Source organism: Sus scrofa, chromosome 13 (assembly GCF_054392235.1).
Source record: "Sus scrofa isolate SSC_HxYL_T2T_F1_AM1 chromosome 13, Sscrofa_HxYL_maternal_Yorkshire_Landrace_v2.0, whole genome shotgun sequence".
NCBI lineage: Eukaryota > Metazoa > Chordata > Mammalia > Artiodactyla > Suidae > Sus > Sus scrofa.
Window position 1 is genome coordinate 222375472 of NC_139395.1, and position 27067 is coordinate 222402538.

The following is a 27067-nucleotide window of genomic DNA, read 5'->3' on the forward strand; positions in this document are numbered from 1 at the left end:
CCTGGTTCCCAAGCCCCAGGCAGGGTGACAGGTCTTGGGCACCCCCTCGGGAGAGCGACCCCCCAGGGCCCGAGCCCTAGATTCTGTTCACGGAGGTCGATGGGGAGGCTGGTGGCTCCCCCGCGTGGGGGTGGGGAAGGCGCATGCGGGCCCGCCTGACGGGGCTGGTCTTGCAGACAGCTGGATAGAGAACGACAGCCTGTCGCTGGACAAGCACGGGGACGACCAGCTGGACAGCAGCAGCCTCAGGAGCAGGGGCAGCGTGCACTCGACCGCCAGCAGCGAGCACAAAGGCCTGCCCATGCCCCGGCTGCAGGCGCTGCCCCCGGGCCAGGTCTTCAACTCCAGCGCGGGCACCCAGGTCCTGGTCGTCCCCAGCAGAGACGACCACGTGCTGGAGGTCAGCGTCACGTGACGGCGCCCGGGCTGCCAAGTCCCCAGGCCGGGCGTGCCTGCACTGGAAGGGGCCCTGCCTCGCCTGTTCTCCGTTGTCACCTTCCAGCTGTAGGCAGACTTCCGGTGGTCCCGCCTGGCCGTGGGGGCAGCAGGGAGCGTCCTGGACAGCTGGTCGGCTGAGCTGCGTCTTTGTTCTGGTGTTGTCTGGGCTGGAAGGCTCCTGGCTGCTTTCTCGTCTCCCGTCCCTGCGCTGCTTGGCCCCTTCCACCCTCGCCCCTGCTCACGGACCGGCTTGCCCGTGGCCTCTCACCAGAGCAGCCTGGCCTGTCGCCTGCCGGTTCTTCCTGCGAGGCCGAGTGTCTCTCAGGGCGACAGGCAGCAGGGCCTGCAGTCTTGCCCGGTGTCTGAGCGGGCGGATCTGTTAAGTCTCCCGAGGGGGAAACCGCCGTCTTTTACCCCAGCTCACCCAGTTGTGCTTTTCTAGAGGAACCCCTTTCTGGGCAGGTGGGTGGGGCTGAGGGTGGGGTGGGCAGAGAACAAACCCCTTCTGTGCCTTGGGATGTGAGACTGGGCGGTCCTGGAGCATCCGTTAGCTGGAGCCATTTAAAGGTACTTGAAGACGGCGAGGCGGGGCCTGAGACACACGCCTTGGCGCGGGAGTCACGGAGGAGCGCGTGTTTCTGGAGCCCGTCCTCCCCCCCCTCCTTGATTAGGTATCGGGTGCACTTGGAATTAGACACATATTTATTTTAATGACCATCATCCATGTGGGGGCTAATGTGTTGTTTCCTCTCACCTTTGAAGTCTTTCCGTGTAACTGTATAATCTTTGTTTTTCTTTTGCACCTTAAGTCTCCGCAATTAAGAGGTTCCGTTTCGGTGCAGCAGGGAGGGGCCCCGTCTGTGTGCGTCTGGTCTGGTGGCGGGAAGGACGGGCGTCTCGGACCGTGCTCTGCTGTCCGCCAAGCTGCAGTCACGCCGTACCCATGATTAATTTGCTTTAGGTTGTAAATTTAATTGTACATATGGTTGATTTATTATTTTTAAAAGCACAGACTAACTGATGTGCTGTTTATGTATAAGTTGCACCAAAAATCAAGGACAAAATAAATGTGTGTTTGTTTTTATTGGTGTGAAAGTCACAGCTTGTAAATAAGTGTTGTATGTATTAAGCCTTTTCCAGCTCTCCAAAGCGCTGTATTTTTGTACATAGGAGATAGAGAACTCTCAGTTCACCAGGAAAGTGTGGTTGGAATGGAACTTGGCCAGGCCGGTAGTGCAAGCGAGTGGAGGCAGGTCCAGCAGAGGGCGGGCCTCCCGCGAGTAACCTCAAATGCGCGAGCCTTGGAGGAGCCTCCAGCACCTGCCTGTCTCCATCCCTCCCTCCCTCCCGTCACGCCGCGCCGGGGGTAGGAAGGCCCGGGCCGGGCGAGCCTGGAGCAGGGCCGGCGTCTTCTCTTCCGTGCGCGCTCTTGCAGTTCATTTAACAGATAAACGTGGCGATCCCCCCATGTTCTCCCTTTATGGAAATTGGAGACGTGTACAAAGAAGATGAATACGTGTATCTTATTAAACTTTTCAGAAACTTGCCTTTCTTAAGTGCAGTTTAAAACTAGTAAACGTGGTCAACTAGTTAGATTAGAAGTTCAGAACCTAACGATAGTGTAGGGTTTCTAAAATAAGTCCGTTTTGTCGTAGAAATTGATGATTGCCCTACAGATCTGCCAGGCCCTGTCCGTGAAGGAAGAGATTTCGGGATCCGATTCTGTTGAAGAGCCCCTGACCCACGAGGGGAGCCTCGAGCCGGGAAGGAGCACTTTCTCCGCGCGGGGGGCCAGTGTCCCGCTCGGCGTCCGGAAAGGGGGGTTTGATTCGCTGGCCACTTCCTTTCTCTCTGACTTGGGCGCTGAGATGAGAGTCTCTAATTCCATACATATTTAAAGGGGGGGGAAATGAAGCGGAAAACCGAAATGCTTACGTCTGGAAAATTAAATGAATTCACATTTTCCACAGGTTTATTCCCCCCCAATTACCCAGAGGTCTTTGCGATCGAAGATACATAGATACATCTTTAAAAAAAAAAACAAATGAAGAATATCACATAAGACTTTTTTTAATCTAAAAGGCTGTAATTGGATTTTTGTTGTGTTTAAAATCGAATAAGGCTTATGTGCTGGAGACAAGCTGGCTTTGTTGGTAAAGACAGAGCAGCTGTTACGTGGTGGTGAAGCCAGATCTAGGCTGCGCGTCTGAAACATGCGGCCGGTCTCCAACTACCTGCGGCGCACGCACCCACCAGCAGGTGAGAAAGAAAATAAGTTATGATTTTGGTGCATTTCACGGGGTCTCCTGTGACTGGAAAAATTACCACTCTCCCGACTCTCCCGTGGAACCCGTCGCTGATCTGACAGAGGCGTCAGCCTGCCGTCCCTGCGCTTGCCTCGGGGGGTGGGGGGTGGGGGGCTCGAGGTCCCAACAGAGGTCGTGGAGAAAATCCACACAGGCTTCTGTCCCGTTTCTCTAGTGTCTGAGACAAGCTTAAGTTGCAAAATGAATGAAACGCTCCAGGTGTGTATATAAATGGCAAAACTTGTACTACTTTTTATAAAAGAACAAACTAGGCTTGATCTAAAGTTTTATTGTCAACTGATCTTTAAAATAAATCTTACGTGATTTTAAATTACATTTTTCATGAAAACGCCCCTTTCTCTAAATGTGCTCATCCTATACATCCGGCTCTCAGACCAGAGGCATTGTCAATACAGTTTGCTGGGATTCTGTGGCTGGGAAAGGTGACAGGTTGGCGACTTTGATACTGCAGGTATTAACTCCATTTTCATGGTTTACTATGAAAGTCATTTTTCACATTATTCTGTAATATACTGTTAGATTAAAACCATTGTATTAAGGTTGTTTAAAAATATGAGCATTATACCTCTGAAAATACACATTTTAAGAAGAAACTTGCTGCTTTGAACTTCATCCTTTTGCTGTGGCGTGTGAACGTTGAGTGTGTATTTTTAAAGAATTTTATTTTCTGGAGTTCCCGTTGTGGCGCAGTGGTTAATGAATCCAACTAGGAACCAGGAGGTTGCGGGTTCCATCCCTGGCCTTGCTCGGTGGGTTAACGATCAGGCCTTGCCGTCAGCTGTGGTGTGGGTCGAAGACGCGGCTCGGATCCCGCATTGCTGTGGCTCTGGCGTAGGCTGGTGGCTACAGTTCCGACTAGACCCCTAGCCTGGGAACCTCCATATGCCACGGGAGTGGCCCCAGAAATGGCAAAAAGACCAAAAAAAATAAATAAATAATTTTATTTTCTTTCTCTAATCCTCGTTCCTGACTCTAACGAGGATCATTTACTTTTGGGGGAGCATTGAGGATTTTTTTTCACAATTTATTACCCTAAGATAATACCCTCACTCTAAGATATTTGAATCTTCAGAGGTTTCAGATTTTTTGTTAGACCTGTTTGCCATCCTGAAATTTTGCAAGGTAGCTGTCTGTCATATTCAGCAGTGTCGACTTAAAAAATGCATAACCTGAAAGTTGAGTTTTATTTGGGGTGAAATTGGCGCTTAAGCCTGGGAGACAGCATCTCAGGGAGCCCTGAGAAACCACTCCCCGGAGGCGAGGGGGGAAGCTGGGATGTGTGAGCTTTTGCAGCAGAGGGAAGGGAGTCGGAACAAAAAGGTTTACAGATCACCAGATCTGCAGAAGAAGATGTACAGAAACCCAGTGTCCATGGGACGGTGGGAAGGTCTGGGCTTCCTGGAATCCCTCCTTTGCTGTGCACCTCAGCTGTGGGGATATATTATTCTTTGTTTCTTTCCTGAGTTCCCTCAGGGCTCACTGGCCCACCTTTGGGAGTGGCTGTTCTCACAGATGACCTAACATCTTTCGTCCACTCAACTATAGTGCAGGAGGCAGTATTTCCAAGGATGGGGGGAATATCCAGATACAAGTCAGAAAGGTGAGAGGGGCGGTGCCTGCAGAGCGTTTTACAGAAGTTTGCTGCTGGCACACGTTTACAGAATGTGACGACCAGTCCCAGGCATCAGTCACCCTCAGGGATTTTCCTTGAAGTGTTTTTCTAGATAAGAGGAGATACAAGAATTAGGCTCATAAAATCTTCTCTTAAAAAAAACTATCTGGGAGTTCCCGTCGTGGCGCAGTGGTTAACGAATCCGACTGGGAACCAGGAGGTTGCGGGTTTGATCCCTGGCCTTGCTCAGTGGGTTAAGGATCCGGCGTTGCCGTGAGCTGTGGTGTAGGTCGCAGATGTGGCCCGGATCTGGTGTTGCTTGACTGTGGTGTGGGTCGAAGACACAGCTCGGATCCCGAGTTGCTGTGACTGTGACGTAGGCCCGAGGCTACTGCTCCGACTAGACCCCTAGCCTGGGAACCTCCATATGCCGTGGGTGCAGCCCTAGGAAAGACAAAAAGAAACAAAAACAAAGCAAACAAAACTTATCTGAAGACCTGCTCTTCCAGTTTTTCCGGAGCACAGAGTGCCTCACTCCTGGTCTCCGCCCGAGCTCCACTCGTGCTGTGAGTTGACAGCTGCGGTGGCTTATGTTTTACCCTGTGTAGGGGCCAGTGGTAGGTGCCAGACTTCAGTTCAGGGCAGTATCGCTAAGACAACTTTCTTCGGAAAACTTTTCATTTTATTCAGAGACTTCATTTGATCTCCATTTCATAAGCTGGAGCATTTAAACAATTAAGCATGGGGTCACTTCTCACTCTACAAGTTGCCTAAATGGTTTGTCACAGCAGCAGGGCGAATCCAGCCCAAGCGAAGGAGGACCCACCAGAATCGCGGCGGGTGGGCTGAGAGCCACGCCTCAGGGGCGGAGCCAGGGGCTGGGAGCCACGCCTCGGGGCGGGGCCAGGGGCTGGGGCGCCGCTCCTCCGGGCCGCCGGGGGCGCAGTGGCACGGAGCTGCGCTCGCGCCCCGGAAGTGATTGCTGTCGGCCGGAGGGCGGGGGGCAGAGGCTGCAAGCAACACACGTGTGGCGGCCAAGATGAAGTTCGCTTACCGGGTAAGCGCGGGCCGGGGGGTTGCGGGGTCCTCAGCCGGGGGTCCCCGTGGGGTCGCCGCTCGAGGCTACCCTGTGGGGCCAGAGAGCCGGGCCTGGGCGGGCTGGGGCCGCAGCGCCTCGGACGGGGACGGAGCGGCGGGCTGGAGGAGCAGGAGCCTGCGGGAGGGTCCGGCTGAGCTCCGAGCCGGACAGCGGAAGCCAACCCGGGCAGAAGCCCTGGCGCCCCGAGGCCACCGCGAGCGCCCTGGGAGGACGCGGGGGGCGGGTGCATCTTCCGCAGGTCCCCTGACGCTCGGCACAGCGGGCCACCCGTGGTTGCGGAGCCCTGGGCGTTTGCGCGGCTCCGCGCGCGGCTGCCACGGCCCTGAGGGCTTGTTCCTCCGCAGAGCCGCGGCCTCCGGCCTTTGCCTTTCCTCTTCCATCTTCCTTCGGGCCCCAGCTCCTTCCAGGCCTGGCCTGGCCCTGGCTCGGCGCAGGCCTCCAGCAGTTCGGCCCCACACCCAGGGCGCCTCTGGTCTTCCTGCTCAGAGCGCTCCTCCCCTGTCCAGCTCCGGTCCCTTGTGTCGTCTCTCATTCCGGTAGCATCGTCTTGTGTTGGGGGGCAGCGCCAAAGCCTCGCTGGCGCCCGCATCCCCTCTTGCTCCCATGGTAACCAGCGTGGCCTTCCAAAAACGAGGGTCTCTCATGCTTTGCCTCTGCTTAAAACCTTTTCTGCTGACCAGGCTCCTCCCTGTGGCCTCCTTGGGGTTCCCGGGCCCTGCCTGCCTACGGGTCCCGATGGTCCTTGTCCCTCTGGTCCTTCGCTGACCACCCTCCCATGCCCCTGGGGTCCACCCCCTCCTCATCCCTGCTCTCTCCGTGGCTGGGCTGGGGGGCATGGAACGTGAGGGTGGGGACCTGCCCCTGCGCTGTCTCCGGCCAGCGCTCAGGGATGAAGGTTGAGTGAATGACTGGTCTGCTTGCTGGTCACCCTGTTCAGGGAGCCTTGAACCAGGGATGTGCTTGGGGTGCCTTCCACCGTCACAGCTTTTCTCATGCACTTGGGTCGGGTTCTCTCCACCCCTCTGGAGGTTTCCCCTCACTCGGGGCCCCTCACCCACCTCAGCGGGGGCTCGGGTTCCCTGGGGATTGGGCTCACTCCTCTGTGCTCAGCTGGGCCACAGAGGTACCCAGGAAGTGCCCCCGGGGGTGACTGGAGGGACCCTGGGGATGGTCAGAGCCCGGGCGGGGGCTCTGCTTCTGCACCACCTCCTTGACCAGAGGCCTCACGTAGCCCTTTTCCGGGAGTTGTATCTTGTGTGTGTTGAGACAGCTTTGTTCTCTCGCCAGTTTTCCAATTTGCTGGGGACGGTCTACCGGTGTGGAAACTTAAATTTTACGTGTGATGGGAATTCCCTCATCAGTCCCGTGGGAAATAGAGTCACTGTGTTTGACCTTAAAAAGTAAGTATGCTAAACGCCCCGACAGCAGCGACGGTTCCAGTTTCCAGGCAGAAGCACGGTGTTTGGCAGCCTCGCCGCTCTCTGACTGCCCAAGGCAGCCCAACAGAGGGCTCGGGGCCCAGGCGCGTGGACAGGCAGCGGTGGGGGTGTGGTCCCTGCTTTCTTCCTGCTAGTCTCTCCGCCGAACCCCGTGTGTTGGCCGCTGACGTTGCCTTCATTGTAGAAAATGACGTGTATTTGGCTGAAACGTCTGGGGCTGGAGGGCCGCCCGGCCAGCGTGCTCGCCGGGATCAGCCGTGGGCGCTTCCGAGCAAGCGCAGAGCTCTGCTCGCCGTCACCACTTCCCAGATGGGTGCAGCCTGAGCGAGAGCCTCCTGTTGCAGAGGCTGCCTGGGTCTCCGCAGGCCTCAGTTGCCCTGTCTGTAAGATGGGACAATAGTGTGCGCCATTTTCTCGAGTACTTCCCCAACGGGCAGGGCGCGCCCAGGGCCAGCCGTGGGCGCAGTCCTACTGGCATCCTCACTTAGTCTGGGGGACACCTGACCAGGGCTCTTGAGTCCCGACCACAGGATGGCCGGGTTTAAATTGGAACACGAGAGAACAAACGTAGGACGTGACCCAGTGGTTAGTTGTTTCTTTCCATTTTTGCGTGTTTTTCCACACTCTACCAGCTGTGTTCTCGTTGTCACCCAGTCTCCTGGGGACCGCTGGCTTGTTCCCGTCTCCTGGCTGTGTGTTGGCAGGGTCCTCTCGGGATGAGGTCCCAGAAGCGAAGCTGACACGGGCACAGCCCGGTTTTAAGGATTTTACGTGTCTCGCGAGCTTTTATCATCTTATTTCCTCTTCCTCTCGGTCGGGGGTGGGGAAGAGGGGGCTGCTGCTCCAAGGCCGGCCCCGCCTTCCAGCTTGGCGTCTGGAGACCAGCTGCTGAGCCCCGGTTTTGTCTCCCAGCAACAAGTCGGACACTCTGCCCCTGGCCACGCGGTACAACATCAAGTGTGTGGGCCTGTCGCCCGATGGCCGCCTGGCCATCATTGTCGATGAAGGTAACCGCCCTTGGCGGAGAGAAGGGGGCGCGGGGTGGTGAGTGGGGACAGGCACAGCGGGCATCCGGCTGACTGGAGGCCAGCAGTGCGTCGAGACCCCGGGGCCGCGGTCCGAGCGGGCCTCTCCCTGCTTTCTTCCGTGTCTGCGGCCCTGGTGGGCTTGGGACGGGGCGGCTGTGCGGGGCCTGGCTGTGTGCCGTTGGCACCACGGGGGCCAGGCTTCATGCGCCTGGGCTGCGCTTTCCGGGGGCCTGCTGCCCGCGGCGGCATGGTGGCGGTGTGCGGGACCGGCTCTCCCTTCCCGCAGGGGGCGACGCGCTGCTGGTCAGCCTGGTCTGCAGATCCGTGCTCCACCACTTCCACTTCAAGGGCGCCGTGCACAGCGTCGCCTTCTCCCCCGACGGCAGGTGAGCGCCTGCGGGCCGGGGCGGGGACCTGGAGGGCTAGGCTGGCACCACGGAGCCCCTGCCAGTGCCTGGTCTTGGTGGCAGGTGGTCCCTGAGCAGAGTGCTCACCGGCTCCCGCAGGGCTTGTGACCCCTTGAGCGGGAGGCTCGAGGTGCTTGTCCAACACTGTCCCAAGCAAGAGCGGCCTTGGAGGGCCTCCGCCCGGGCGGCGCTGACCCCTGACCCCGGCCTCTGCATCCACAGTGAGCAAGGTGTGGCCAGACCCGGGGCTGCAGGCGGGCAGCTGTACCGAAGAGGGGCAGGCCAGATGTCTGCCGTCAGCCCCCGCCCACGGCCACCCTGGGAAACCCCACGGGGGCGTCTGGCCAGTGGCTGCGCCTTGGCTCCTGTCACGGGCCCGTCCGTGTCTTCCTCTCCGCGCCCCCAGGGCCGTCTGAGCCTGGCCGCTGCCCCCCGGCCAGCAGGAAGGGCTGCAGGGGCCCTGCTCCGGGGCGGAGGAGTAGCGGGGCCCGGGGACTGTCCCCTGGAGGTAGGGGGGAGGAACCGGCCTCTCTGGGCTCTGAGCTGGTCCGCGGCCCCTCGCGCACCCTCCCTGGTGCTGGACATTGACGGCGCCCGTCTCTGCGGCAGGAAATTTGTGGTCACAAAAGGGAACGGCGCTCAGCTGTACCACGCCCCGGGGAGGCGGCGCGAGTTCAACGCCTTCGTCCTGGACAAAACTTACTTTGGGCCCTACGATGAGACCACGTGCATCGACTGGACGGACGACTCCAAGTGAGGCCTGGGGTCGTGGGCCCAGGGGCACCTCGGGGAGCACGGGGGACTCGTCCCAGCACTGCCCTCCCCACGTCGTGTCAGCGCCTCATCTGCCTGCACATGTTTCTGGAAGGTGGAACAGAGCCCGGCCCTCAGTGCGGACGCCCCCGCACCAGAGCCCCAGTGTGGAGCTCTGGCCGCATCCTCTCCCCACTGCCCTGCCCAGCTCTCCCGAGGCGCCGAGAGCTGCTGGCCTCTTCTTTGCTGCCCTGCGTCCTTTGGGGGGCGAGAGGGGAGGCTGCTGGTGGCAGCCGCTTTGTTCATCAGAGCAGCTCTTCTCACACATCCTGGGCCAGTGCCGGGACAGGAGCGCCCTCCCCGGGGGCGGGTCTGCAGGCCGCCAAGCCTTCCTGCCCTTCCTTGGTGGCACCCGGTCCCATGTCGGGCCCCCCCGCGGGGGTGGAGGATGGTCAGGGAGGCGCGAGGAGCAGAGTTCCTGCAGCACCCGATGGGCTCAGTGGTGGCTCTGGGCTCTCCGCCCCCACCCTGCCCCGAGGGACCGAGGCTTCTGGTCCCAGGAGACGTGCGCAGGGCACGCGCTAACCTGACCCAGCCCCGCCTGTCACCCTGGGCATCTCCCCTGTGCCCGGGGACCCTGCGCTCAGCCGCGAGCCCCAGGACGAGCTGTGTTTTCCGTCCAGGTGCTTCGTGGTCGGGAGCAAAGACATGTCCACGTGGGTGTTCGGGGCCGAGCGCTGGGACAACCTCATCTACTACGCGCTGGGAGGCCACAGGGACGCCATCGTGGCCTGCTTCTTCGAGGCCGACAGCCTGGACGTACGTCCCCGGTCACCGCCTTGGGTGGGGGCGCTAGGCCCTCCCTGCTGGCCACTCCCGGGTCCCCTGGGGACGTGTGGGAACCGGGGACAGGCGTGGGGTGCAAACGGAGCTTGCTTGTCGCGGGGGAGCCAGCGGGGGCGCCAGCGGGGGCAGGGCTCAGGGTCCCCGTTTGTCATCTCCTCGCAGGTGTACACGCTCAGCCAGGACGGGGCCCTGTGTGTGTGGCAGTGTGACACCCCCCCTGCGGGCCTGAGGCTGAAAGCCCCCTCGGGCTGGAGGGCGGACCTGCAGCGGAGGGAGGGGGACGAGGACGAGGAGGACAACGAGGAGGAGGAGAGGGCCGTCCGCGGGAAGGCGGCGCCGGCCGCCGAGGAGCAGCAGGGGAAAGTCAGATACTCGCGGCTGGCCAAGTAGGTGTGGCCCCGCGGAGGCGGCTCCGGTGGCCGGGGCAGGCTGGGCCTGGGACCAGAGCTGCGGGGAGGGGGTCTCGGTGGCGGCGGCGGCGGCTGCGTGTGCCCCGGGGCGGGGTGGGGGGGCCGCTTCGGCCCCCCTCCCACACGTCCGGGGGCCCCTGTCTATTTAGGTACTTTTTTAATAAAGAAGGCGATTTTAACAACCTGACGGCCGCAGCGTATCACAAGAAGGTCCATCTCTTGGTCACCGGTTTTGCTTCCGGAATGTTCCACCTTCACGAGCTCCCGGAGTTCAACCTCATCCACTCCCTGAGGTCAGCCCCTGCTCTGCGGTGGCGCCCAGGCACAGACAGTGTCCTGGTCGCCTGTCCCCGTCCGCCTGGATTGGGGGGTCGGAGTGTTGCCCCCCGGCCCCTGGCACAGGGAGCTTTGGCCCTGCATGGAGATGGCGTCGTTTTTGTTTTCGGCTTTCGGGTTCCTCTGGCATTTTTGAAACGGGAGAACGCCACGGCGCCGGCTGCACAAGACCGCGCAGCTGTGCGGTCTGAACGTGCGGTTTGCGGCTCTGGGTTTTCCGGTGCCCTGGGTGAACCCTTTACGTCTGGTGCCTGGGTGGGGAGGCCTGGCCCTGTCCTTGCGGCCCGGGGTGGGCACGGGGCCCGTGCTGTGCTGACCGAGCGCGGCCTTCCTCCTCAGCATCTCGGACCAGAGGGTGGCGTCCGTGGCCATCAACAGCTCCGGGGACTGGATCGCCTTTGGGTGCTCAGGTTGGCGCCGGGTTGGTGGGGGCGGGACTGCTCGGCATCTCCGTGCTGGGTCTCCTCGTCCGGAGAGGGGCGGGGGCGGGGGCGGGGGCGGGCACCACCCTCAGGCGGAGACGGCGGGCGGGTGTCAGGAGCGGGTGCCCGTGTGCCCGCAGGCCTGGGCCAGCTGCTGGTGTGGGAGTGGCAGAGCGAGTCCTACGTGCTCAAGCAGCAGGGCCACTTCAACAGCATGGTGTCCCTGGCCTACTCCCCCGATGGGCAGTACATCGTGACCGGCGGGGACGACGGCAAGGTGGGGCCTGTGCCTGGGGGCCCGACGGGGGGTGGGGGTGGTGGCTCAGCCCGGGCGCCCCGTCGGCCTCTGCAGGGCTTGCCGGCCTGGCCGCAGAGGCTCTGGGCGTCCCCTTCCCCCTGAGCAGCCGGGGGTCTCTGCCTGACGTGGACGAGCGCTCGCTCCCCCCCAGCCCCAGCCCTCGCTCTCGCGGGTGCCCGCGCGGGGGTCCTGAGCCGCGGTCTGCCCCCAGGTCAAGGTGTGGAACACCCTCAGTGGCTTCTGCTTCATCACTTTCACCGAGCACTCGAGCGGCGTCACCGGCGTGACCTTCACCGCCACCGGCTACGTCATCGTGACCTCTTCTATGGACGGGACCGTGCGCGCCTTTGACCTTCACAGGTGACCTTCCTGCGGGGAGGCAGCTCCCCGTGTGCGTGCGCTTGCGCGCTGGGCCGAGGGCGGGGCTGGGGTCCGGGACCCTCCCCCCGCCGCGCCCACCGCCCCGCCCTCGTCCGCAGGTACCGGAACTTCCGCACCTTCACGTCCCCGCGCCCCACCCAGTTCTCCTGCGTGGCCGTGGACACCAGCGGGGAGGTGGTTGCTGCGGGCGCCCAGGACTCCTTCGAGATCTTCATCTGGTCCATGCAGACGGGCAGGCTCCTTGACGTAAGGGCCGCGGATCCTGGGGGCCGGGCTCCGGGGAAGGAGGCCACATCCCGGGACGGGCAGCACCTAGCTCGGCGCTTCCCGGGCAGCCCTCTCCGCGGCCCTCACCAGGACGCGCTGGTGCCCTCTCCACGGCCCAGGGCCCGCTGCCCACCAGCCTGTAGCAGGCACGTCCGGCCCAGGACGGCCCGAGGGCCTCGCGTCTTCAGCTCTTCTCTGACCCCTGCAGGTGCTCTCCGGCCACGAGGGGCCCATCAGTGGTCTTTGCTTTAACCCCACGAAGTCGGTGCTGGCCAGCGCCTCCTGGGACAGGACAGTGCGCCTGTGGGACATGGCGGACAGCTGGAGGACCACGGAGACGCTGGCCCTGACCTCCGACGGTGAGCAGCCTGACGGCCTAGCGGGCGGGGGCCTGGTCCCAGAGCCGACAGCAGGCGCATGGCCGGGCCGCAGGCGCACTTCTTGGCCGCGCCGGCGCTTGCCTGTGGCCGCAGCGCTGGTGGGTCCCAGCAGAGACCCAGCTGCCCGGGGCTGGCGGTGTCTGTGCTGTTCCCTGCTTCCCGCCCTGCCTCCGGCTAGTCTGTTGTTGTTCTGCCTGTGACCCCCCCCCCCCACACACACACCCTGGCGGGGCCTTCAGGGTGCCACTGCGCCTGGATTGAAGCGGGTCGAGGGCAGCGCCAGGGGGCCTGTCGGCCGCAGCCCAGGGTCTTCCTCGGCCCTGACCCGCATCTCTCCTCAGCTCTGGCCGTGACCTTTCGCCCCGACGGCGCAGAGCTGGCTGTGGCCACCCTGAACTCGCAGATCACCTTCTGGGATCCCGAGAACGCCGTGCAGACGGGCTCCATCGAGGGCAGGCACGACCTCAAGTCGGGCAGGAAAGAGCTGGACAAGATCACTGCCAAGCACTCGGCCAAGGGAAAGTGAGTGCCGGCCGCGGCCCCGCACCCAGGGGCTGCTCCTCCCCGACGCAGCGGGCATCTGGGATTAACAAGTTTCCCAGCCCCGCAGCCCGAGGCCTGGGTCTGTGCCCTGTTCTCGGGTCTCGGCACATCCTGGCCGTGGACCTGCTGGGCACCCGCCAGACGGCCTTGCAAAGAGCCTGTGCCATTCTTCTGTCCCCGCCACGTCAGCACCAGCTCTCTGCCGACTGAGTTTTTTTTTTCTCTTCTTTTTAATAATTTTTATCTTGTTCTTTGTAGCTGGTTTACAGTGTTCTGTCAGTTTTCTCCTGCACGGCGAGGTGACCCAGGCACACACATGTGTACACGTTGTTTTTCTCCCGTGATCCTGCTCCGTCATAAGTGACGAGACGTAGCTCCCAGGGCTGCACAGCAGGATCTCCTGGATAATCCATTCCAAAGGCAACCGTCTGCATCCGTGAACCCCAAGTTCCCACTCCCTCCCCTCCCCCTTGGCAACCGCAAGTCTGTTCTCCAAGTCCATGAGTTTCTTTTCTGTGGAAAGGTTCATCTGTGCTGTACATTAGATACCAGATGTGAGTGACATCATGTGGTATTTGTCTTTCTCTTTCTGACGTACTTCACCTAGTATGAGATTCTCTAGGTCCGCCCATGTTGCTGCAAATGGCGTTATTTCGTTCTTTTTTATGGCCGAGTAGTATTCCATTGTGTATACACATCACATCTTCCTCATCCAGTCATCTGTCGATGGATATTTGGGTTGTTTCCGTGTCCTGGCTGTTGTGAATAGTGCTGCAATGAACATGCGGGTGCGTGTGTGTTTTTCAAGGAAACTTTTGTCCGGATAGATGTCCAAGAGTGGGATTGCGGGGTCGTATGGTGGTTCTATGTATAGGTTTCTAAGGTACCTTCACACTGTTCTCCATAGTGGCTGTACCAGCTTACAGTCCCACCAACAGTGCAGGAGGGTTCCCTTTTCTCCACACCCTCTCTAGCACTTGTTATTTGTGGACTTATGAATGACGGCCATTCTGACTGGTGTGAGGTGGTATCTCGTGGTAGCTTTGATTTGAATTTCTCTAGTAATTAGGGATGTTGAGCATTTTTTCATGTGCCTGTTGACCATCTGTATATCTTCCTTGGAGAAATGTCTATTCAGGTCTTTTGCCCATTTTTGCATTGGGTCGTTGGCTTTTTTGCTGTTGAGTTGTTTAAGTTGTTTGTATATTTTAGAGATTAAGCCCTTGTCCATTGCATCGTTTGAAACTATTTTATCCCATTCTGTAACTTGTTTTTTTGTTTTTTTTATAATTTCTTTTGCTGTGCAAAAGCTTGTCGGTTTGATTAGGTCCCATTGGTTTATTTTTGCTTTCATTTCTGTTGCTTTGGGAGACTGACCTGAGAAAACATTGTAAAGTTGATATGAGAAAATGCTTTGCCTGTGTTCTCTTCTAGGAGTTTAGTGGTGCCTTGTCTTACGTTTAAGTCTTTCAGCCATTTTGAGTTTATTTTTGTGCGCGTTGTGAGGGTGTGTTCTAGTTTCACTGATTTGCGTGAAGCTGTCCAGGTTTCCCAGCAATCCTTGCTGAAGAGACTGTCCTTTTCCCAGTTTATGCTCTTGCCTCCTTTGTCAAAGATTAGTTGATCATAGGTGTTGGGGTTTATTTCTGGCTTCTCTGTTCTGTTCCATTGGTCTGTCTGTCTGTCTTGGTACCAGTACCACACTGTCTTGATGACTGTGGCTTTGTAATGTCGCCTGAAGTCTGGGAGAGTCATGCCTCCTGCTTGGCTTTTGGTCCTCAGAAGTGCTTTGGCAATTCTGGGTCTTCTGTGGTCCCATATAAATTTTTGGATGGTTAGTTCTAGTTCTGTGAAAAATGTCATGGGTAATTTGGTAGGGATTGCATGGAATCTGTAGATGGCTTTGGGTAGTATGGCCATTTTTACAATATTCATTTTTGCAACCCAGGAGCATGGAATAGCTTTCCATTTCTTTACATCTTCTTTAATTTCCTTGATGAATGTTTTGTAGTTCTCAGCATGTCAGTCTTTCACCTCCTTGGTCAGGTGTATTCCCAGGTATTTGATTTTTTGGGAGTGCAGTTTTAAAAGGTATTGTGCTTTTTGTATTCCTTTTCTAATATTTCATTGTTAGTGTACAGAAATGTGACTGATTTCTGAACGTTAATCTTATATCCTGCTACTGTGCTGAATTTGTTGACCAGTTCCAGTTCGTTTTTGGGTTGAGCCCTTAGGGTTTTCTGTGTGTAGCAGCATGTCCTCTGCATGCGGTGACAGTGTTACCTCTTCTCTTCCAGTTTCTATACCTTTTATTTCTTTAGGTTGTCTGATTGCTGTGGCCAGGACTTCCAATACTATGTCGAATCACAGCTGTGAACGTGGGCCCTTGTCTTGTTGCAGATTTTAGCGGGAAGGCTTTCAGCTTTTCTCCATTGAGTGTTCTATTGGCTGTGGGTTTGTCGTCACGTGAAGGTGTGTCCCCTCTGTACCCACTTTGGTTAAGAATTTTGATCACGAATAGATGTTGGACTTTGCCAGATGCCTTTTCTGCGTCGGTTGAGGTGACCGTGTGGTTTTTGACTTTTCTTTTGTTGGTGAGTGTCCGCTGAGTGGTTTTGAAATCACAGCTGTTCTGGGGGACGTGAGTTTGTGCCTCAAGGTTTGGGGTTGCATTTCCTGAGCCTGGATGTTCGGCGGCTCACGGGCCACTGTGGTGGCGTCAGAGAGCCCTGCCTCCGGGGCGTGTGCCGGTGTCAGCGGGCTGTCCGCAGTCTGTCCCTGCGAGGCAGGCGTTCTCTGTACACGCACGATGCCAGACCCTCGTCCCAGAGGTTCATGGCAAATACCTTCTCCTCTCTTGAGGCTCGGCTCCACGTTCTCGAGGGTGTTTCGAAGCTCAGAAGTCTTTGATTTTGAGGAAGGGAATGTGTCTTTTCTTCTGCTGCTTGTGCTCTCAGGGTCGCATCCAGGAATCCGCCGCCAGATCCAGGGTCACAGTCTCAGTCCCGGGGGCCAGCAGCGCGGCCTGTGCCTGGCCGCTGGTCACCCTGCCAGGGTGGCGGGCAGAGGGGCCCCGGCTCGGCTCTGACCTGTGCGGGGAAGCGCCCGGACGCAGCCACGTTGCCGCCCTCTGCCAGGCCGGGGGCTGGGGCTGCTCGGAGGAGTGGGCGTCGGGGGGCCTGGCCTGCGGGGTCGCAGGGGGCACGTCCTGCAGTTGGGCCGGAGCGGGAGGGTGCCGCTTGCCCTCTGGGTGCTGACGGCGTCCGCGCCCCGTCCGCCCAGGGCCTTCACCGCGCTGTGCTACTCGGCAGACGGCCAGAGCGTCCTGGCAGGAGGGAGGTCCAAGTTCGTGTGCATCTACCACGTCAGGGAGCAGATTCTCAGGAAGAGGTTCGAGATCTCCGGCAACCTCTCCCTGGACGCCATGGAGGTGAGCGGCGCCAGGGGTTCAGCAGCGTGGACCCCCGCCTGGGCGCCTGGGGGCCTCTGGGCAGGTGTCCCGCCTGCAGCAAGGGGCTTGTGTGTGTGGCCGCGAGCCCACCCCCCAAGGTTTCCCGGGGCGGGGGTGTCCTCGTCACATCCAGGGGACGCGTGGCCGGGGTGGGCCGTGACAGGTGGCAGCAGAGGCTCCCACGTGGCCTTCGACGGCAGGTTAGGGGATCCGACCGCCGCGGGGCTGGCAGCGGGCGCTGAGGGGAGGCTCTGCCGGAAAGGGCCCAGCTGTCCCGTGTCGGGCCCCGTGTGTCCCGGTGCCTTCCAGGCAGGGGTCCTCCCGCCCCCCCGTTGGTGGCACCAGCGGGAGGTGGCAGACGTGTGTCCTCCCTGTGCCTCTGACCGGAAGACGGCCCAGGTTTTGCCCTTTAGGAATGTTTTTGTTTTTGTTTCAAGGATTTTTATTTTTTCCATTATGGTTGGTTTACAGTGGAGGGTTGTTGTTGTTGTTGTTGTTGCTTGAACGGTTTTAGGAATTTTTGAACCGAAGGAAAATGACAGAGTTTGGCAACCTGGCGCTCATCGACCAAGACGCGGCGGAGGAGGCTGGGGTCGCCATCCCGCTGCCGGGTGTAAAGAAGGGTGAGCGGAGGGTGCCCCCGAGCGCTGGCCAGGCCGCCGTGGGCGCGGCTCGCCACCGCTTTTCCCGGCAGCAGTGGTTTTACTCTAGTTGGGGCAACAGCCACTGACGGCCAAGAACTCAGGCCACGCGGGAGGCCCCCCTGTGAGCGCCTGGGCTGCCTGGCCAGTGCCCAGCCTGGGCCTTGGGCTCGTCCCCAGGTGGGCAGCAGGGAAGACCGGTGTCACGAGGCCGAGGGGCTGGGTGGAAGCGCTTCCCTGACCAGACGAGCCGGGTGCCGGCCTGGAAGCCGTGGAAGCCAGCGGTGCCCGCAAAGCAGCAGCTGAGGCCGGCGGCGGAGGGCGCAGGGCTGCCGCCCCCATGGGGCCTTGGGGGCCCTCCCCTCGCGGGGAGCGTGGCGAGGGACGGGCCGCACTGTGACCGGGTGTTCCTTGTTCCCAGGTGACATGAGCTCTCGCCACTTCAAACCCGAGATCAGGGTGACTTCGCTCCGCTTCTCTCCCACCGGTGAGCCCGGGACCTCGGCGCGGGGGGGCGGGGGGGGCCCCGGGGGCTTCCAGGCCTGCCCCCCTGTCGCGCTGCTCCCGGGGCAAGGTCGGCACGGAGCCTCTGGCCGGCTCTGGGCACTGCCGTCCCCTGGTAAGACGTGGTCACCTGTCCTTTCGGAGGAGGCTGGGATCTCAACCCGCGCGGGGCTGGAGGCAGTGAGGGGTACCTGCCCTGAGCACCTTTCCCGGTGCCCGTCGGGACGGCCCAGGAGGCGGAGGCGGCCTCGTGTGTGTCAGGAGTTTTGCTCTCCCTCCCCCTCCCCCCCGAGACTGGCCCTCGAGGCCCTGAGCCGGACAGGTTGATCTGCCGCCCGGGTTCAGTGACAGAGGCTAAGGGGGCAGGCTGGGCCTGTCATCGCACGGCTGCGTCAGCCAGGGCTGAGGACCGCGGCCCAAGCGACAGGTTTGACGGCGTGCACGCGTGCAGCACACGCGTCTGCCTGTGTGTCGTCCTGGCTCCCTGGTGGCGCTGAGATGCCTGCAAAGCTGGAGCGGCTGCCTTTTTGGGAGAGCGTGCTGGCTGGGTTCAAGGAGGGGTGTGTAAACACGGGCCCGGGGCTCTGGAGGGGAGCCCAGCAGTGGCCCGTGTGCTCCCTTCACGCGCTGACATCCGGGACCCCGGGAACGAGTTCCATGCCTGCTCTTCAGAGAGCGCGGGAGGGTGGGGACGCAGGTCGCGAGTCTTCGTCGTGACCGCTCCGTCCGCAGGGCGCTGCTGGGCGGCCACCACCACCGAGGGGCTCCTCATCTACTCCCTCGACGCCCGGATGCTCTTTGACCCGTTTGAGCTGGACACCAGTGTCACCCCCGCACGCGTCCGGGCGGCGCTGCGCCAGCGGGACTTCACCCGGGCGATTCTGATGGCCTTCCGGCTCAACGAGAGGAAGCTGCTGCAGGAGGCCCTGGAGTCGGTGCCCTGGGACGAGGGTGAGCCTCGGGCCCGGGGTGGGGGGGGCGGGGGGGCGGGTCCCCAGCAGGTGCCAGCTGGCTTGGCTTCCTCCTCCCAGTCGAGGTCGTCAGCTCCTCCCTGCCGGACCTGTACGTGGAGAAGGTGCTGGAGTTTCTGGCTTCGTCCCTGGAGGTGTCGCACCATCTGGAGTTCTACCTCGTGTGGGCGCAGAAGCTGCTCATGGCGCACGGGCAGAAGCTCAAGGCCAGGTGCGCGGGCGTCCCGTGCGCTGGGGCGGCTGCTCTGGGTGCAGACGCGGCGCCAGGGTGGCCTCTGGGGGGCCGCCCGCGCTAAGGGCCGTCTCCTCCAGGGCGGGGACGCTGCTGCCGGCGGTTCAGTTCCTCCAGAAGAGCATCCAGCGCCACTTCGACGGCCTCTCCAAACTGTATGTCGCGACGGGCGGCAGGCGGGCGGGCTCTCACCGTCACGGACAGTCCCGCGCCAGGGCTGCGGCTGTGTCATTGGCTATGGGGACCAGGGTCCCGGTGTTGGGGTGCCTGTTGCCCCGCTGCCTGGCTGCCTGGGTCTGGATGCAGCCTGCAAGGCTCCCTCCGTGAGACCCCCGGGGTCAGGCCAGCAGGGGCGAGGGACGCTCCAGCCTCCTTCCTCAGCCACTCGGGACCTGCCAGGACAGGGAGCCTTCTGCTTAGGCCCTTGAGGCCTCAGCTGCTCCGGGCAGGGAGGGGGAGCCAGATTCCCAGGGCAGGGGCGGTGGGGGAGCTCAGGGGTCCCACGGGAGGTGGAAGGGGCGTGAGCGGGGCCGTCGATGGGCCGGAGGACGTGACGCCTGCGCGCTTCCCTCAGGTGCGACTGGAACCGCTATAGCCTCCGGTTCGCGCTGGCCGTCTCCCAGCAGCGGGGCCTGAAACGCGCCTCGGAAGCGCCGGGCAGCGAAGAGGAAGCGGACGGGTCTGACGAGGACGACGAGAGCCTGCACCTGCTCGGGGCGGGGCCTGGGGACGCCGACGGGCTGCGCCCATAGATCGGGCTGCCTTCAGAACCCCGTGGGGCCAGCTGGGACCTGCCGGGACCCCAGCAGCAGGTGGCCTGGAGCAGGAGCGTGTCTCCTGGTGTCATGGGGACCTGCTTCGCTCTAAGAAGCAAACTTGGCCGCAGAGTCAGCACACAAGTGTCCTGTCCCCAGGAGCTGGCTGCGTGGGACACGCCTGGCCGAGGCCAAGGGCCCTCATGTATAGACTCAAGCTTTGAGTGAGAGTTTTTATATTTTTAATGTAAAGTTTGGACGATAAGTTCAGGGATGAAGAGGGGGTTTTTCCAGTGTGTGCGTGCGGGTGAAGTCTGACCCCTGAGGGTGAAGGGCTGTGGCACGTCTGGGATGTGACTGTCGTGCGGGGGGTGGGGGCCAGAGCGCAAGCCAGCGTGACCGTTCTCCAGACAGGCCTGTGGCTTAGGAGTCACGAGCTGGGCCCTCGTGTCCCTCGCGCCACCAGCTCCTCTTCGGTGCCAGCCCCTTTGTCGCTGCAGAGACACGGAGGGTGATCCGTCCACCGCCAGGACTTCTGTTGGTGGCCCGGAGAGCCAGCTGCCTAAAGGAAGTGGCCTGTCAGAGCCCACGGTGCTCCTGGGGCACGTGCGATGGAATCCAGGTGACAGGTTCTGGCCTTTTATGCGCAGCCTAGTTTCACAGCCTGTGGGGCCGCGTGCAGGGCCTCCCACCCACCAGCAGGGCAGAACTTCTGGCACAAAGCCCCCGCCTGGCGCGCCGGCGTGGCAAGCCGTGCACTGGAGGCTGCGTGTGACGCCTGGAGATGTGGCGGCGCTGTGGGGAGGGGCTGCGCCCAGCCCCTCGGTCTGGGGCTCTGAGAGCGGCAGGCCTGCACCCTCAGCGCCCACAGCCTTGGCGGAACAGCGCTGTCAAGCACGAGCCCACACCCCTATGTTCTCAGATCAAAGAGTAACGCTTCCCTTTACTTCTAAACTGAACCTGGTCTCCTGAGACAGGCCAGGACCAGGGACACGTGGCTGCAGTGCTCGCACCCGGACAGACGTCTCCTGGAGCAGCAGTTGCACAGAAACCACAAGGGACTAAAAGCAGCTGTGTGTCTGTGCGGTCAGGGTAAACGTGGACCCAAACCCTAGAACCTGCTGCCGCTTCTGAAGAGCCCAGCGCAAAAGCAGGGCATACGGGCCCCTGTGCACACCACCAAGGGGGTGGGCAGACCTAAGCCACCGCCCCGGACCCCTGGACCCGCCCCATCCAAGGAGCAGGGAGCGCGGGACCTGCTGCGCCTTTTTGCCCCCGCTTCCCCGCTACAGCAGACGCCCAGGTAAAGGAGGCCCAGAACCCAGGTCCGACAGGTCACGTGGTGCCTGACATGGGGTGCTTGTCCCCTCTCTGGGAGAGGATCTGGGAGCCTTGGGGACCACCTAGCAGCTTTCCCGTGGGTGACAAGCAGCTGCCTGAACCTTGTTTCAGTGTCACCACGTTTGCTCAGTCTGCCTTCCTGGCCCCGGGGCCTCGGTCCCTCATCCAGGCAGTGTCACCCTTTTCCTGAGTCTCCTCTCCTGCATCTGGATAGGGCCTCACGCAGCTCCAGTGTCCTCTCCTGGGCGCAGATCTGCTGAAACGGCACCACAGGGCACTGAGGCCTTGGGGTACAGACAGTCTGGCCTTGGGTTAAATACCTGTGGGGTTTTAAAGAGCGGAAAGTTGGGGGTGGGGCAAAGAATGGAGTTCCCTGGGTACCCAGTGGCCTAGGGGTTAAGAACCCACCCTTGCCACTGCTGTGGTGTAGGTTCAATTCCTGGCCCAAGAACTTCCTGCAGCGTCAGGACACGGGTTTGATCCCCAACCCAGCCCAGTGGTTAAAGGATCCGGTGCTGCCACAGCTGTGGTGTAGTTCGCAACTGCGGCTTGGATCTGATCCCTGGCCTGGGAACTCCGTGAGCTGTGGGGCAGCCGAAAGAGAAAAAGCAAGGGGGAGAGGGGCTTGCCCTTCCCTCCTCCGCCTCTGCAGGACGACTGCTCTCCCGGGGCTCCTGGGAACCATCTGATCCAACTCCCAGACCCAGGGGAACCGAGAGAGGCCTTTTGAAATTAACAAGACTGGGAGGTTTCTGGGTCTTCTGTGAAAACCAGCTTGTAAAGGAGCTGTATTTAATTGGCTCAATGGGAACTTAGCACTTACATAAAGTCTCAGAAATGTAAAAGAAACCCACCAGAATAGTTTTCAGGTTCATGTGATCTGGGGAATATTCAATATTGAATTCTTAGCTGGTATTAAAGTGGAGTTCCCTGGTGGCTCAGCAGGTGAAGGGCCTGGCATGGCCACAGCTGTGGCTCCAGTTGCTGCTGTGGTGCGGTGTCGACACCTGGCCCGGGAACTTCTGCATGCTGCAGGTGCAGCCCAAAAAGCCATCTGGTGTTGAGGCTAGCTTGAGCCTGCGTTTGTAGTTAACAAAGACCTGTCTTTAGAACCGCAACAGTAAGGGTAGTGCCTTCGTTGTGCCCGGGGTGACTAAAAGTCAGTAATACTGTTTGTGTTGTAAAATCTGCCAGCAAGGCTAACAACCTAGAGCGATGGAGTTTTCGAGTAAATATGACTGAGGTAGGAGCTTTTGGGTAATTCTGTAGGAACAGTTATGTTTTAGAAATACCCACCTAAAGTAATCCCTCCAAGTTCTGGTAACTTGAAACCCCATTAAGTGATAGGCTCTCCAGGCCATTTCAAGGAGGACGCGGTATGGGGACGTTAACCACTGGGCAGGTCTGAGTTGACCTCCCTCCGTCTTCTTCCGAGAGGAAGTGACGCTGTTTGGGGCCGACCTGGAGATGCTCTCCACGGCCCTGGGGATGCTGGGAAAAGAGTTCGTGGTGCTGCTCAGGGAGGCGGGCTCCGGGTGTTCAGTAAAGAAGGCGTGAGGGAGGGAAACACGTCTCGTTAAAGGCAAGAAGGTGACTTTGTCCCGAAGCCGCTGGTTTCTGAATGGGCAAGAGTAAGGGACAAAATAGCATGGCCACAGAAGGTGGGCAGACAAGGAACGCTGGGAAAAGAAGTTTCTGTGTGGTCAGGACTCTTAAGTTTGGTTTAAACAAATAGGTAAGTGGGTTTGATTAAGAATAAGGCTGATGCAAGACTTGGTCTCTTATGAGAGACCAAGCTTTCACGAGATGCTCCTTTTTTTAACAGCCATGCCTGCCGGATATAGAAGTTCCCAGGCCAGGGGTGGAATCTGCTGTAGCCACTGGCCTCCGCCACAGCCACAGCCATAGCCACGCCACATCTGTGACCTACACCACAGCTCATGGCAGCGCTGGGTCCTTAACCCACTGAGCGAGGCCAGGGATCGAACCTGCGTCCTCATGGGTCCTAGTCGGGTTCGTTAACCGCTGAGCCACGAAGGGAACTCCCAAGGCAGGATCCTTAATTCACTGACCAAGGCCAGAGATCGACTGGATCCAGGGAAATCCTGGGTTGCTGCTTTTTGATCAAGTGCATTTCTGTACCTTTAAGTGATCTGTACTTGTTTTTGAATTTTTTTTTTTCTTCACCTCAGCTCAAGGACTAAGTATTGTTTCACAGCAACCCATGAGCCCATCTGGTGTTTAAAACTTTGAGGGACTTTCCGCTGTGGCTCAGTGGGTTACGAACCCAACTAGTACCCACGAGGACTCAGGCTTGATCCCTGGCCCTGCTCAGTGGGTTGAGGATCCGGCGTTGCCGTGAGCTGTGGTGTAGGTCGCAGGCGTGGCTCAAATCGCGTGGCTGTGGCCTAGGCCAGCACCTGCAGCTCCAATTGGACTCCTAGCTTGGGAACTTACATATGGTGTAGGTATGGCCCGGAAAAGGGGGGAAAAAAAAAACAAATTTTTTTTGATATTTTTGATGGACCTCCCAGACGTCAAATTCTAATTGAAGCTCTTTTGACTTTGGGCTCCCCCTGGAGGGCCTCACAGGCCCTGGAGCTTCCCAGAGAGACCCTCAACGCACAGGCTCAGTGGTGTGTGAAGCTTGGAGGGGACGCCGCGCAGCCTGGCCGTGCTGGGTCAGATGGGCCTTCAGGCTGGCCCAGCTCCACTGTGGCTCCAGCCCGGGGGAGGGTTCGGTCTTGTGTCCGGTCTCACCTAATGCGATGTCTAGAAGCCCCTGTGGGACCCAGCCCTGGGCCCTCAGGTCCCGACCCCAGGGCGTTTGGCGTTGCGCCCACCCCCCGTTTCTCCAAGGGACCCTCTTTACAGTCGGGGCCTCTTTACTCAAGGCCTCGGCTGCCCACACACTGTCGCAGGCCGCCTGGTGGGCTGGCCCCTTCCCAGTGGCCCACGTTCTGGGCGTTCGAGATGCTCGGTCTCAGGAATACACCCCAGCATCATGGGGGCCCACGCTTTGTAAACAACAGGTCCCCCTCAAGGAGAGTCTTGGCAACACTGGCACAAACGTCCCCTGCCGTGAGGCCCTGGCACGAGGGACTGGGTGGACCAAGGTGTGGCTGGATGATGGGAGCGTGGGGGATGCTTGAAACCCCATCAGGTGAGGGGAGTCAGGGACACTCCGGCCCCCTCCCGACTAGGCCGCCTGGGAAATGGCTCGGTTCTCTGGACTTCATCCCCAGGGGCGCCGGGTTGCAGGTTACGCGACGGGAAAATCCTCCCAAGCCGGAGAGACTCCTGGACTGCAGCCTTGAAAGCTGGGAAAGCTGCTAAGGAGACAGCCTGGAAAAGGGCAGACTCAGCCTCAGACTCGACTGGCACGCTGCCTGCTGCCTGGCCTTCGTGAAGCTGGAGAACGGAGGGAAGTGGGTCTGAATGCAGTACCATCGTGCACTTGGATCTGTACCGCCGGCTTCCCTGTGCAGCTCCTGTAGTCACAGGCCCGGGGAGGAGGTTCCGTCACGGCTCAGTGGTAACAAACTCCACTAGGATCCACGAGGACGCAGGTTCGATCCCTGGCCCCACTCAGTGGGTTAAGGATCTGGTGTTGCTGTGGGCTGCGGTGTATGTCACAGATGCGGCTCGGATCCTGTGTGGCTATGGTTATGGTGTAGGCCGGCAGCTGTATCTCCAATTCAGCCCCTAGCCTGGGAACCTCCTTGTGCCGTGGGTGCGGCCCTAAAAACAAACCGAAAGCCCTGGGGGAGTTCCCGTCATGGCTCAGCCGTTAAGGAATCTGGCTGGCATCCACGTAGGTCGCAGACGCGGCTCGCATCTGGCGTTGCTGTGGCTGTGGTGTAGGCCGGTAGCTACAGCTCCGATTGGACCCCGAGCCTGGGAACCTCCGTGTGTCTGTCTCCACGGAGGAGCCCCGGCTGGTCCTCGGCATCACAGGTGAGACAGTCGACATAGGAGCCACTCTTCTCTGTCCTGTGTCTCGCGCTGGGCCTCTCTCCTCCAAAAGCTGGACAGTGGCCGGTGTTGAAGGGACACCTGGTGCCTGTCACTTCACCGGCCCCTCGCCTGCCAGCTCTTCAGCTGTGCCTGAGCATCCACCCCACTACCGGGAGACACCTGGGCCCCTGGGGACCATGTTACGGTTAAGAGGCGCTGAGCAGCCCCTCATCTTGACTCGGCCCGGCCGGAAGAACGGGGGCCACGACGAGCAGTGAACACACACAGGAGCAGGAGTCCTGGGAAGACTGCAAATGCCCAACCTGTAAAAATGAGCCTCTGGGCCCGAAGCCAGTCATCCCACCTTAAGCTGGAGGCGAAACGGGAAAAGGTTTGCAGCCCTTTAGATAAATTCTTTAGACACGGCCTGTTGGTGCCCTGCCCGGCTCCGTGCAGTGCTCCTGTGCGGCCAGGTGTTACGCCAACGGGGACATCGGAGGGTGCGGGACCTCAGAGCAGTAGCTGAAGCCGGTCCCCACACATCCTCTGTGGCCAGCCCTGCGTGGATCCGTCCAGGTTCCCGGAGACGCCTGGTGGTTTACTTGTGCATCAGCCCATCCCTCAACACAAGGCTCTTTGCCTCCCAGTGGACCAGCCCCAGGCCAAATGCAGTGGTGACCCAGACGGCAGCGCCCCGGGACCTCAGGACGGCCCGCGCTGTCCGCCCAGGCCCTCGGAAAAGCAGCAAGGGCAATACACCTGGGAGGGACTGCTCTGCAGTGCGTGGTGACACGTTAACACGCAGCCCCACGACAGAGGCCTCGGGTCAGAGCACCCTTGACGTCCTTAGCTTCCTTGGGGTCCAGGGCTAAGGGTTTCCCAGAAAAAGGCACACGTTTCGAAGCAAAAAGTTAAATGCCTGGGGTTTACCATAAACGCTGGAAGCAGACTGTTACCCCAGACGGAAAACAGGCTACACTGGGGCTAAGTGTCGCGAAGACCAAGAGCCCTCTCACTACCTTCTTGGTCGTGGCGGGATTTTGCAGAATCTGGATTCCAGGATCCAGGCTAAGCCCCCGTGTGCAGTCACCAGAGGCCCGGACACAAAACCATTGCTTTGGCCTGAAGAACACGCAGGCTCCCAGTCTTATCAAACAGGCCCTCATGGAACTCTGGCTCTGGGGCTCCCCCTCCCCCCGAAAAACTGTTCAGCCCCCATGTGTCTGAAAAGCTGGGCCAGGCCTGGGGGTCCTTGTGCAAAAGCTGGGGGGAGTTCTCCAGCCTGATTCCCGGCTGGACGTCGGCCTGGCTGCCTCCGGGCGGAAGCTGCCACTGCTTTATTCGTAGAAGAAACGAAGACGCTGGAGGTCCAGGCCCCACAGCAGGCACAAGGGATTCTGGAGATGAAAGGCCACCCCTGGCCAACAGGAGGCCCCTTACCAGCACCAGACTCTACTCCTTGGCTGCCCAGAGGGACCCCTCAGAACTTGCTGCGGCCCCGCCGCACCGATGCCGAAAGCCCCGGATTCCTGCCCCGACCAGCATTGTGCCTGCGGGTCTGACCTGACGACCAGGCCGTGGGAACCCTGAGCGGGAACGGTCTGCAGGCGGCCGCGGTTTCCCTGAAGACCGAGTCCGGGCAGGGGCCAAGTGGGAGCGCTCTCGATGTCGCCGAAGCAAAACCTTCGCCGCCCAGACCCAGCCGCTGACCTCCGCTCAGGGGAGGAAAAATGACGCGTGGATACACAGACACAAGAGATGCCTGCCGTGCTCTTGGTGCTAGGCAGCTTCCTGGAAGGTCAGAGGGCTTCAAACGCAAGGCCTTCCCCGTGAAACACCGCCCGGGGCTCTACATCTCGCAGCAGAAGCGGCTCAAAGGCCAAAACAAGCAGCAGTTATTCTCGGCCGCGGGGAGCAAAGGGGACCCTCCCCAAGTGCCCAAGGGAACCACAGGGCGGATCCAGAAGCGGGGAGAGCAGCCCTGATGCCCACGGCAGAAATGGCCTTGATTCCAGCCCCTACCCCTCCCATGTGCTACTCAGGGAGACTCAGCTGCTTTTTTTGTTTTTCCTTTTTGGGCCACCCCATGGCCTATGGAGTTCCTAGGCCAGGGATCAGATTCCAGCTGTGGTTACCACGTAAGCTGCAGCTGTGGCAACACCAGATTTTTAACCTGCTGGGCCGGGCCAGGGATCAAACCTGCGTCCCAGCGCTCCCAAGGCGCCACCA

General features: G+C 60.2%; 2 protein-coding genes and 1 long non-coding RNA gene across 5 annotated transcripts in view; 2 read left to right on the forward strand and 1 right to left on the reverse strand.

Moving 5' to 3' along the window:
* The window catches only part of TRAPPC10 (trafficking protein particle complex subunit 10), a 76790-nt gene extending 73432 nt beyond the window's left edge, over positions 1 to 3358 (forward strand). For both annotated transcript variants that reach the window (XM_021071078.2, XM_084992279.1), the window contains one exon: positions 177 to 3358. In XM_021071078.2, coding sequence (XP_020926737.1) covers positions 177 to 415 — 239 coding nt within the window. In that variant the 3' untranslated portion in view covers positions 416 to 3358. The remainder of the gene's footprint in view (positions 1 to 176) is intronic.
* A 2011-nt stretch (positions 3359 to 5369) lies between these two features.
* On the forward strand, positions 5370 to 21999 carry PWP2 (PWP2 small subunit processome component). The gene is made up of 21 exons (XM_021071080.2): positions 5370 to 5434; positions 6764 to 6876; positions 7828 to 7922; positions 8230 to 8329; positions 8960 to 9103; positions 9787 to 9922; positions 10112 to 10335; positions 10509 to 10652; positions 11035 to 11105; positions 11258 to 11394; positions 11627 to 11775; positions 11895 to 12042; positions 12272 to 12422; positions 12785 to 12965; positions 16269 to 16416; positions 16952 to 17060; positions 17500 to 17565; positions 18315 to 18533; positions 18614 to 18764; positions 18866 to 18940; positions 19360 to 21999. Exons 1-21 carry the CDS (start codon positions 5417 to 5419, stop codon positions 19535 to 19537), a joined length of 2757 nt encoding a protein of 918 aa, XP_020926739.1. The 5' UTR covers positions 5370 to 5416; the 3' UTR covers positions 19538 to 21999.
* LOC146397925 (uncharacterized) lies at positions 19766 to 26667 on the reverse strand. 2 transcript variants are annotated; one of them, XR_014825271.1, is made up of 2 exons: positions 22178 to 26667; positions 19766 to 21134 (listed from the first exon to the last, which is right to left on the reverse strand). It is a non-coding gene; the product is annotated as an uncharacterized LOC146397925 (long non-coding RNA). The 2 variants fall into 2 exon arrangements; XR_014825270.1 differs by having other exon boundaries at positions 19766 to 21201; positions 22178 to 24634.
* Positions 26668 to 27067: the final 400 nt, after the last annotated feature.

Excerpts from the sequence above, each read along its gene's own strand:
- PWP2 (XM_021071080.2), top strand. Across the intron at positions 9,923-10,111 it reads TCGAGGCCGACAGCCTGGAC|GTGTACACGCTCAGCCAGGA; the intron begins GTACGTCCCCGG and ends ATCTCCTCGCAG. Across the intron at positions 10,653-11,034 it reads AACCTCATCCACTCCCTGAG|CATCTCGGACCAGAGGGTGG; the intron begins GTCAGCCCCTGC and ends CTTCCTCCTCAG.